The sequence below is a fragment of the Pyricularia oryzae genome, chromosome 1 (assembly GCF_000002495.2).
Source record: "Pyricularia oryzae 70-15 chromosome 1, whole genome shotgun sequence".
Classification (NCBI taxonomy): Eukaryota; Fungi; Ascomycota; class Sordariomycetes; order Magnaporthales; family Pyriculariaceae; genus Pyricularia; species Pyricularia oryzae.
Window position 1 is genome coordinate 5,996,188 of NC_017844.1, and position 10,833 is coordinate 6,007,020.

Here is a 10,833-nt window from a genome sequence, read left to right on the forward strand (position 1 = left end):
TGTCCGGCAGGCCCAGCGAGCACGAGCTGGGGTATGAGGGGCCTGCGGTCCATGAAATGCTCTCCGAAAGACGTCCAGGGAAAATCCCCGGATTAGGCGTACCAGTAGAGCTTTCGGGTAGTGAGCTAGCGGCTCAAGAACTGCCCGCGAGTCCAGTTGGAGAAAAATCAAAATAAATAAGGAATTTGAGATTGTACCAAGATCATACTTTGAACAAAGCAAACCTATGGTTGTACACCGACCCAACTTAATATTTCTCATCCTTTGACCACCATTTTGAACAGATCAAGTTATAATTCTCCTGCACGAAGTCCTGCGACGGCCTGTTTTCTTCCTGCCCAGCCTCGCTTACTGCGCCGTCATCATGTCCTTTCGGCATCCCCGAGTAGTACCGACCCCGTTGAAAGCTCTCGCCGAGCCTCCTTGCGACGTCGTTGGCCTCGTTCAGGCTCACGAGACGCCGTTTACCATTCGAGTATGCGAGGCACATCTGATGAATGTCCTCTTTACGCTCCCGATTCTCGGCTGCCCACTGACCCTGGTACTGGCGCCACTGGTCGTCCGAGGCGTGGCTGCTCGTATAATTTAGATCTTGCATGCGTCGCTGTTTGAATTTGGCCTGCTGATCCGGAAGGAAGAACAATGGGCGCATATTTATCAGGGTATCGAGCCCCTCAGACCGGTCATTGTTGTAGTAACGACGATCATTCCCGCTGTTGCGCGTGCCGATGCGCGTTTCGATAAAGATATCATGCGCCAACTCGGCAGGCGTCCGTCCCACCGCGTTCTCGCGGAATAGTAGATTGGCATCCATCTCAAGAATTAGCTTGATGGTCTCCAATGGAGCCTGTCTTGATATTAGCATATGCAGAGGAGTGTCGCCAGTGCCGTCCAGCATGGCGAGCTCCTCACCACCCGAGTACTCGAGCAACATCTTCAGGACCGCAACCAAATCCTCTGGCTTTTTGTATTGTGGAGAAGATCCCCTCCAATTCTGCCCTATAGCCTTCTCTATCCACTGGTGAAGAGGAGTTCGTCCCTCTGCCGACAAGCTACTTCGCTCCTTGAACATGGCTTTGCGGAGGTCCGGCTCGAAGAGTTCCAGCATTGGCTGGAGCTGATCAGCATGGGGACATCCCTTCAAAACAGCATGCAATATATTCTCCCAGTGTGGCCCTTTGACTGCCTGGTCAGAGTGGGAAGCCAGAAGCTCCACAATGTCCGTCCTACCACGAAGACAAGCTAGGTAAAAAGGGGTGTAGCCGTCTCGAGATTTGGTGGTCATTGATGCAGGGTAAGCTTTGATCAAGTATTGAACGAGCTTCTTCGTCTTTTCGCCCACGGGACCACCGATGATGGCAGCGTGCATAACAAGATCATTTTGGTTGCCCAGCCATTTTGTGATGGCTCTCTCCACCCCACCAGCCGTAGAGCCCAGGTGCTTGAGCCGGGGATCGTCGCGGGCACCCTTGCTGTTAGCAAACTCGAGGTAGTGGCGCAGGGGTGTGTCGCTCAAGAACCATTCAACGGACTCAATCGAGCCACATGAGGCCGCGGTGAGCAGTGGTGGAGTGTTGGATTCTCGCGCCTTTATCATGACATCCCTCCCGGCCGTTGCCCAATCCTTTCTTTTCTTTCCGTACACGGTGAGGCCTTGGTAGCTCTTGGGCTTTTCGATCATCTTAGCGCCGCTGCGCTTAACCAAGTCCTCCAATGGCAGACCTGCGCCAGTAGTCTTGATGATCTCAGCAAGTAATTCAGTGCGCCCATTCCTGATCGTCCAGTTTAAGGTTTGTCCCGGGCAAGAAAAGAAGCGAGTAGTTTCAGTTTCATGGTCTAGACGCTGTCCAGACAGCTGTGTCGCCGTGTCGAGGAGGAAGGTGAGACCATTCAGGTCATTCTGTGCGATGACATAGAAAAGCAGTGGGGTATTTCTCTGCTCCTTTCCCTCATCGTTTATAATAGTGAAGGGGCTGGATCCTTCAACAAGCATATCTAAAGGCTTGGTCCGACTCTTGACCTGCATCGAGATCTCCCCGATATTATCGATTGTAAATTTTTCATCAACGATGAGCTTATAAATTCGAGGCCCGTCCGTATCACCCTCTGGGAGCTCGGAATCCTCCGATTCATAACCTGGATCCCTCATGGTGAACTTGGTGGTAGTCCCCTCCTCGGGTGTATATTGAGCCTGCGCGATCTCGAGAATGGCCTTGGCGATCCGCAAGTGGCCACGCAGAAAAGCGAGGCCAAAGACATTGGAATAGTTTTTATCCTTGACCGATATCATTAACGGCGCTTCGCGTCGGTCAGCATCCCAGGCCCCAAGGGTGAAGCGTTTTATAGTCTCCAGGTCCCCATCCCAGGCAGCCTCGAACAGTTGGACATAGGCCGCCTCTCGGGCCGGGGTCATATCCTTGACATGGGTGAAGCCGTGATTGAACTCGTATGGAACGTCGCTGTTATAATTCGCCCTATTCCAATAGTTGTTGGTTCGTCTCGTGCCGTCTGGGATATCTGGGTGGAGCTCAGAAAAGGTCTTTCCGCCTTTCTCGACAATGGTAGACTCAGCTTGCTCGAATGCGTGTATAAGATCCAGAATGGCTGCCTTCTTCTCTCGAAGACCTTCGAGAGCATCAAGTTGGCGAACCAGAGCCTTGTAGATGTTTACACGCTCAGCGTGCTCTTGGCGGGCAGCCTCAATGTCGTTGGTCACAACAAGATGCTTCCAAGACCCGGGCTTGGCTCCCTCGAGAGCTTTATCATCACCCGTGAAGGGCAATGGTTCAGAGATTCTGGGCTCCTCGCCCTTGTACAAGCGAAGGGTTTCGAGCTGCTTGCGCAGGATATCCAGGAGGGTCTGCCCCGAATTATATCCGCGACTGTAAGAATTAGGATCAAGTAGATCCTGACTTTGCGCGCTGATGGTGTTCACGTCCGCCCCGTGGTTGAGCAACTCCATTATAATGAACGGATGTCCATACAGGGCCGCAAGAATGATTGGCTGCTCTGTCGACCGCCTGAAGAACTTCTCACTTTCGGAGGCGCTGACAATATCATACTCTGAAGACTGTTTTGCGCCATTGAGCCACGTCTCAAAATCAATTTGAGCGGCAGCTCCAGCTTCAAGCAGCTGCACGACGAGGCCTGTATCACCGTTCTTGATCGCCGACTGCAGGGGTCCGAACGACTTACCGTAACGAAATACCGCCACGTGGTTGATGGAGTTGTTGACACCAGTGCGGTCGAGTTCCTTCAAAAGATCAATAAGTTCTGTAGCACCCGCCTCTGCATACTGATGGAAGCAGGTGAAACCATTCATATCGGCCTGCGCAGATGTAGCCCCCAAACTGAGTAAAGTCTTCACCATGCTTTTCGCTTTCTCGCCGGGAAGCTTGAGCGCCATAACAAGTGTGAGAAGCGCAGCTGTAGGTCTGTTGTCATGGCCAAAGTATTTGACTGGTAGTAACACGTCTGCTCCGTACTGCTGGCATAGCAGCTTCACGACCTCATCGTTACCCGAGACGATGGCAAAGTGTAGGGCAGAGCAAGGTGTATCCCATGCGATAACGTTGACGTCGTAAATATCGGGGTCGTCCTTCTTCTCTTCAGGTATCAAGTCTTGATTATACGAGTCACCACCTTTGCGCTTGATCTTCACAAAAGATCCGGTGGCCATGCTATGGGCTTCATCATCCTCGTCCGAGCCCTCGTCGCTCAGAATTTCTGCCGACTCGTTATCACTGTCTTCAGCTTCCTCGTCGTGTTTCTCTTCCGGTGCTGAATGTTGTTCTGTTTGTTCAGATAAAGCCGGCGCAGTTTGCTTGCGGCGAAGATCACGCTTCATCTCTTCCTCGTCCTCATTCTCGTTGCTCTTGTCCAAAAGCATCTTGACTATCTCCAAATCGCCCCTGACAGCTGCGAGGTGTAGGGCTGTGCGACCATCAGCAAGTCTTGCAATCAAACGAGCTCCAGCCTTGATCAACAAGGCAACAATTTCGGGCGTCGAGCTCGTGACTGCCAAATGCAGAGGCGTGCGGCCAGTGTAATCCCTTTGGTTAACATCAGCACCTTCTTGTGCAATCCAATCCTCGACATGCTCGGCATCCAAGTCCACGATGGCCTGGCATAGACGGGCAGTATTCCCAACATAGGCCATCTCGGTCCAATTATCATCACTGAGTGGGTTGAAGGAGCCAATCTGCTGTCTTCCGGGGTCATCCTGGATGAATGAGATACGGCCGGAGACATAAACTTTGCTCTCTTCTTCATGTACGGCGAGCTCCTCTTCAGTGTGTGGCGTCGGGCAGAAGCCACAGCAATCCTCAATGATATCAATGACCCGTCCAAAGAAAGCAGGGTGCCGGTGAAGATAAACTTCACGCTCTTTGGGCTGATTCCACTCTGCGTTGAGGACTAGAAAAATATAATGTCAGGGTCTGATAATCGCTGGGTGGAGGACGATGCTTTGTCTGGGGATATAATTACGTAGGTCCCTGGTGTAGCAGAGCTTTTCGATCTTTTTTGCGTGGAATTTGACACCGTAGGGGATGGTAAAGGTATGGTAGTTGGACATTTCCTCCTCATTGACCCAGTCGGCAACCTCATCCTCGTGGCGATCCTTGATGTTACCCCTGAGTCCACCAGACCAGAAGTCACGGTCGATTGGCGGCCTGCCCCTTTCCACGCGGCGCTTGGCGAGGTAATCATCCCTTGCAGATGAGGTTGGCAGTCGTTCGAGGACCAAAAGTCTGGCTAGACCAAGGGTTCGGCGGAAGTTGCGCTCGAAGATGGTTGGATCAACGCGAGACCTGTCAAGATCTGGCCAGTACACCTCGAAATTGCGATGGCTATACTTTGAGAGGCGGTTCTCGTAGGATGGGCTACGCCGGGACAAGTCGATATGATTGATCTGGGTCATGTACGACTGTAGCGCCCTCGGCGTGCAGTAGACTTGTTTACCATCGTACGCTGCTCCAGAGCTATCAATGTCAAATCCGGTGAGAATCTCCGAAACGGACTTGTAGATACGTAGGACAATCTGGATGTGGCGGGTCGGGTATTGGCTGCATATAGTTATGGCATGCTTAGTCCTGACTGTCGTGCATTCGGTGAGAAGAGAGTCTTTGACGCTGGCTTCGATTTCCTTGATCTTCTCAATGGCTTCCTCCTCGGTTAGTCCGTAGAGGAAAAGATCCACATCAGATGCAGGACATAGCTTCTCATGGTAGTACTCCCTGAGAGTCCGTTTTGATTTGTTGAACTCATGGGGCACAGGCAAGAGACAATTGACGACCGCCGAGCCAGCAACAACGACATTGTCCCAGTTGAGATCCAGAAGAGACGTCTCAGAGAAGACAGCAAAGTTGTGCCTGAATTGTTTGAGAGAATCCACCAACGCAGGAGAACCGTTGTGCCGGCGCTTGTCATCAGGCAGAGCCATGATGTACTTGCTCCTCTCCTCTGCAGATTCACGCTTTAAGTTGCGGGCCCGGGTCTTGATCTCCGGCATGTGCGAGGCGAAGAGGGGCAGCACGTTGACGTAAGGATCCTTGAGTGCTTCGTTGTCTGGTTCCTGGGCATAAAGTGCCCTCAACTCATTCTCGAAGACACGGTATGGTTTGAATAGATCTACCACAGGGGCCCTGTTGTGTTTTTCAAGGTAGGCTGGGAGCTCCGTGTGTGGAACAGGAGTCGCAGGCAACTTGGTGGACGACATAGTGATGATCTCGTGAATGGCGGCTGGGCACCAAAGTTAGGAGATAAGTTGAGACGCAGTGGAAAGACAAAGCGGTAGGTGCGAGTAGATGGGTGGAAAATATGATCAATTGAAAATTGAACGGCTTCTAGCTGACGAGGTGGCGCTGCCAACAAAAGAGTAGACAAACCAGTGCAGTCGGATTGTGCAAGATCCCGAGCCTCCAGATCGAAGAGATAGGTAGGTTAGGTTAGGTAGGTAGGTAATTGAGAATGGATCAGAAGACAGTTGAGTGCTCTGCCCTTGAAAAAAAAATGCTCGAGAAATGGCAGGGAGAACTCGTTGATTAAATACCTGAGGTGGGGATGCAAACAAAGAGCTGAGCTGAACGAGAATCTGCCCTCAATGGGCATAACTTAGAAAATGAATCCTTCCTACCCTACCCATCTGATCCCTAGCAAGCGAGCGGAGGCAAGGACGATATTCAGGGTCTTGGACATGTTACGCATCGAACACGTTCGTGGTGACAGTGACAGTCCTTACCTTGGCTAGGAGAGTAGATCAGCTTATCCTGACCGCTAGTACAAACCCCGTGCCTGCAAACGCGGTTGGTGCAGATAGAGGTAGGTACCTCGTTCGCGTCAAGCTGAGCAGTGCTGCCTAGAACTGTGGGGTCTCTTTGACGCGAACCTCTCGCGAAAGTGCGTGACTTCCGTCAATGCTCTAGGCAGTACGACCTGGATAGATTGCGTAATATGGCAGCGGGGAGACAAGGTCCTATGATAATTGGGGTGAAATGGCTGCCTGGAAATCCCCTTGAGTGTTGGGTTCCGGTCTGGTCTGAAGAGAAGGTTACTAGAGAGTAGCTAGGAAGCCCATGCAATTAACTTGTACGAGTGGCTCCACTTTGTTGCCTACCTACCCAACTACCTTCCCGACCTTGACTGTAGGGGAAGGAGCGGCCAACTGCAACTAGATCTAGAAGGTCTTCTAGAGATCAAATCTGTTAGCCAAAACTAAGAATAACAGCAGTGGAGGTCATGTCCCCATAGGTTTTCCATGAGTTTAGTCGAAATGCCGGGTAATAGGTAGGCAAAGACAGGGCAAAGCTCCAGTGAGTGTGAGCTTAATGTTAGGATTGATGCCGAACAGGTGCCGATTCCCCGATCAAGGATCGGGGCGTATAGCGACGTTTATACCGAACCTTAACCGTTGTCCATATACCTAGATTGTAGTGCCAGGATCCGAATATGTGAGCTATTGACAAACAGCTATTCAAGCTGCTGCATTCTATTTCATCTGTAACAAGACTAGTTCTTCGCTGTCACAGCCAGAACAAAGACAACAGCGCCAACGCTATCCGGTGGCCGGTAGCTGAGTCCCATCAACGCCAATCCCAAAGTCGAAAACAACAAAAAAACAGATACCCAAACATGTAGGCCACCTGGCCATATTTACAAACTCTTCAGGGGCACCGCGCGGCTGTCCATTTAGTGTCGAGAGTCCATCCTTATAGCGCGATAGCTCCCCTTCGGCTTTCGCGAACGTGCATCAGGCCCTGCAAACCACAGAACACCAAGAAACCCTACAGCAGAGATCAGTCATGTGTTCAAACGTTTTATGAGAGGTTAAAGCGGTAAATACGAGTGCGGTCTAGAAGACTACAAACGGTCGCTTTTCCATCATAATGCCAAGCTACTTGGGTCGGGAGCGACTAACGCAGTAGATGATTACAGCGACAAAGATTGTGCCCGCAACCTCGGGGCCGTTTGCAGGATCCTCTTTGCCTCCGACCATCTCATGGTGGTTGTTCTTGAATAATATACCGAGGACCGAGAGGATGACGATTGCGAAGACGGAGATGACCACGCTGGAGCACGAGTGGGATTTTGTTAACATTGGCACAAGACGGTGCAAGCTGTAGTGCACAGTCGATCGATGCGACAGAGGCGACAGAATAGGTTATCAAGGGAAAAGAAGGCGACTGACCAAGACCATGCTTGCATGGCACTGACGAGAGGCTTCATCTTGACGGATAGTTGTCGGCGATGCTCGGTATCACCAATAAAGCTGGATAGGAGCCTCCTGGGGGCAGATTGACCTTAGCAAGAGCTTGCTGACATGCGGATTCGAAGGTGAGCAGCAGCTCGATCAGTGCGCCGGATATTGTGGATGGACTTGGTGTGCCGAAATTCGTCTTGGTACCTGGGTCGGCTTAGGTATGCTTGGTGCTAACCCGTCGGCTTGATGATGCAGTTGCGATGGAATGCTTGCAAAAGCTTGGACCCACAGACCCAACGGCCAATGATGGTTGAGGGAATCTTCGCCTGAAATTTGAGGCATCCAAGAAAGGCGAAGAACTGAAGGCACGTGCGTTCCTGCTAGACAGGCATTCAAGGCATTCAAAGCATACCCAGACTTGGACGCGCTGCTAAAACGACCGACCTACCTCACTATTCAATCGACAAAACTTCAGATCAAAACACCATCAGTTCAATCTGAGGACTTTGCAATGGACTTCGTATTTTTATATTAGTAACTCCTCTTGATGGTTCGGAATCCCTTGTGATGGTAAAGTCGACGACTAAATAGTTAAGGTGGCTTATTAATCATACTGCCTTGCCTCTTGCTTGACCGGATAATGTTTCAACTTTCAATTACCATTCCAACATCGATCGTTGATCTACAGCTGTCCAACTGCCTTGATTACCTTCGTTGAAATCAGCGGCACTTACACCATCTCAAACTTCACTTGACTTTGAGATTACAGCCTGTCCTATTTGGCTACCACACAAAGACCCAAAGACCAAAGGACAAATAACTTTTGCTCGCACAGCTGTATCACCGCTGGAAGCAAAGGTTTCTGACCAACTATTTACTTAAGCCCGTTAGACGGAGTCGACGGCAAGGGATCTATTTGCCTAACGATTTGCCGATCTTTTACTCCCAAACATCGTCTCGGCCATGCTCAGGGTGCGTACGGTGAAGAGACCCCGTTTGCTACGGGAACGACGAGGGCGATCATTGTATCCCGTCGCCGGCGAGGGTCAGGCCGACTGGCTCTTTCGAAACAAATCAAGACAAGTAGCTGACAATGCTCGACGATATCAATTCGCAGGCGTTCGACCCACACGCCGAGGATAAACTCCATCTTCGGCTGCATCGGGCGCGGTCCGTTGTCCTTACCTCCGAAGAGTAAGTCTCCGCACGCAGGCACACTGCATTACTCCGGCTCTTTTTGGCCCATAACCGTTTTCGTCGTTGCGGCGTGTCGACTCCCCCTCCCTTTTCCAAGCTGGACTAGGTCCGGGTATTCATTTATCAAAAAAGTTATTCAGTCTGCACTTAAGTACACGGGCTAGCAGCAGCTCTCATCCACCCAAACAATACTCCCGCATTTCACTCCATTTCAAGTCTTGCATGTTTCCTGTACAGCTGATACCCTCACTTGCATATTTGCATTTACCCATCCCCTCACTTCGAACCCATATCCCAGTCGGCCTTTCAGCTGCCTACATACACACCCCTTTTCTTCTTTATAACAAAGTGTTTTGGTCAGCGCCAGCAACGGCATCATGTTTCTCAGAACAACACCTTAAACTCCCAACTTTCCGCTTCCTTAAAATATATATAAAGCCGGGCATGCAAGCAAGTCTGCCCCCAGGCGGCAAGGAAGTATCAAAAGGCCCGTCTACTACCCAAGTTCTTGTCACCCACGTTGATGCACTTCCTCCCCGCCTCTCTGTTGCATGCAGTGTCAGAGCACAGCAGGTGTGATGCCGTGTTTAGTCGATGCCTAATAACGGCACGCCATACCTTTGGACTCCGCGCCGGCACGAGCGAGATCCTATCGACTCAATTCCATCTATACCACCCAGTGTGACCACACGCCACAAGGTACCTGTCAAATCGAGATATTCTGGTCTCTTGCGGGGGATTTGCGGCAAGGGGACGCGAGCCTGCTGATCCTGGCAAAAGAAAAGCCCGCGTGAAGCCTAAATGAACCGCCAACACCTAATTACAAGACTAGCCCGCCCACAAACAAGCACACATCTAAAAGTCACCTTCCCACCAGCCCCAAGCCGTCCCGAGTCACCGAACTAGCCTGCTCTCCTGCACGCACAGACAGACACGGGAATCGTTAGCAGGGGCGCATGTCCAACGGTTCGCTTGCTTGCTATGCTTGGTCTTATACTCACTTCTTACCCAGGAGCACAAGTGTACTTTAACTACCCAATCAGATTCCCTGTCATCGCACAGTAAATCACCACATCCGTGTGGGGAGCGCAATTTCCAAAGAAAATGCTATTTTTGCACCTTCATCATACTCCCTGTCAAGCTCATCTTAGTCCATCTGCAGCAGCTATTCTTTTGTCAGATTTATACATCTAAACCGTGGACATGATGCAAATGACGACGTCAAAAACAAAACCAGGCTAGTCGAGATCCGTGCAGCTCAGAGGACATACGAGGGGGCCTACATGCGGACCGCCCTATCGCAGTTCAGCTTCGCTCTCATCATCCTCAAGATCTTCACGTCTGAGTTCTATCCCATCGGGGCCCTCTTTGCCGTTTACGGTTTCTGCGTCTTGTTGGTCGCCGTGTATCGCCGCCATGAGGGCAATCGCCAATTCTTCAACGAGGAAGTCTCAGACAGTGACACATCCCCTGCACGCCATGGCGTTGGGGGGCGAGGTGACCATGAAATGCAACCATTGACCAAGAGAAAGTTTCGTACCAGTGGAAACAGTGTTGCTCTACTCGCCGCCCTGAGTCTTGGGGCATACATTACTTTGCTCTGGTTAATTTGGAATATGGAGGCTTGAGGTTCGGAAGATAACAAGAAGGCCGTCTACTCTATCATGAGCATCTTTGAGAGGCTAAATTCCGTTATAAAACTTGCCTAACATTTGTTGTTCGGTACATGATGTCATTTCATATATCGTTGTCGTCGAAGTCTGTCTGTTCTCGGGGCCCAATGATCACCACATCATTGAGATGGATTTTTGGGCACGAAAACCAAATACATCATACATGAAAGAATATAATGCAGCCCTGCTACCCGACGTACCCGATTAAGCCGCAGATCCTTCGAGATTTATCCTTGTCTCTCAATCGCTCTCCTGAACCGGAGA

The 10,833-nt window shown here is 50.9% G+C and overlaps 3 protein-coding genes across 3 annotated transcripts; 1 reads left to right on the forward strand and 2 right to left on the reverse strand.

Moving 5' to 3' along the window:
• Positions 1–34: 34 nt before the first annotated feature.
• On the reverse strand, positions 35–6,525 carry MGG_05656 (ankyrin repeat protein). Its single transcript, XM_003710501.1, has 2 exons — positions 4,489–6,525; positions 35–4,416 (listed from the first exon to the last, which is right to left on the reverse strand). Exons 1-2 carry the CDS (start codon positions 5,717–5,719, stop codon positions 248–250), a joined length of 5,400 nt encoding a protein of 1,799 aa, XP_003710549.1. The 5' UTR covers positions 5,720–6,525; the 3' UTR covers positions 35–247.
• Positions 6,526–6,873: 348 nt separating this feature from the next.
• Positions 6,874–8,016, reverse strand: MGG_05657 (uncharacterized protein). Its single transcript, XM_003710502.1, has 3 exons — positions 7,688–8,016; positions 7,418–7,568; positions 6,874–7,283 (listed from the first exon to the last, which is right to left on the reverse strand). The coding sequence occupies exons 1-3, from the start codon at positions 7,723–7,725 to the stop codon at positions 7,209–7,211; spliced, it is 264 nt and encodes an 87-aa protein (XP_003710550.1). The 5' UTR covers positions 7,726–8,016; the 3' UTR covers positions 6,874–7,208.
• MGG_05658 (uncharacterized protein) lies at positions 7,904–10,831 on the forward strand. Its single transcript, XM_003710503.1, has 3 exons — positions 7,904–8,671; positions 8,817–8,893; positions 10,134–10,831. Exons 1-3 carry the CDS (start codon positions 8,663–8,665, stop codon positions 10,522–10,524), a joined length of 477 nt encoding a protein of 158 aa, XP_003710551.1. The 5' UTR covers positions 7,904–8,662; the 3' UTR covers positions 10,525–10,831.
• Positions 10,832–10,833: the final 2 nt, after the last annotated feature.

Coding starts and splice junctions, on each gene's coding strand:
- MGG_05656 (XM_003710501.1), bottom strand. CDS start 5,719: ATGTCGTCCACCAAGTTGCCTGCGACTCCTGTTCCACACACGGAGCTC. Junction 4,417..4,488: donor CTGCTACACCAGGGACCTAC/GTAATTATATCC, acceptor ATATTTTTCTAG/TCCTCAACGCAGAGTGGAAT.
- MGG_05657 (XM_003710502.1), bottom strand. CDS start 7,725: ATGAAGCCTCTCGTCAGTGCCATGCAAGCATGGTCTTG. Junction 7,569..7,687: donor GCCATGCAAGCATGGTCTTG/GTCAGTCGCCTT, acceptor CTCGTGCTCCAG/CGTGGTCATCTCCGTCTTCG. Junction 7,284..7,417: donor TCGCTGTAATCATCTACTGC/GTTAGTCGCTCC, acceptor TCTCTGCTGTAG/GGTTTCTTGGTGTTCTGTGG.
- MGG_05658 (XM_003710503.1), top strand. Junction 8,894..10,133: donor GTTGTCCTTACCTCCGAAGA/GTAAGTCTCCGC, acceptor AAACAAAACCAG/GCTAGTCGAGATCCGTGCAG.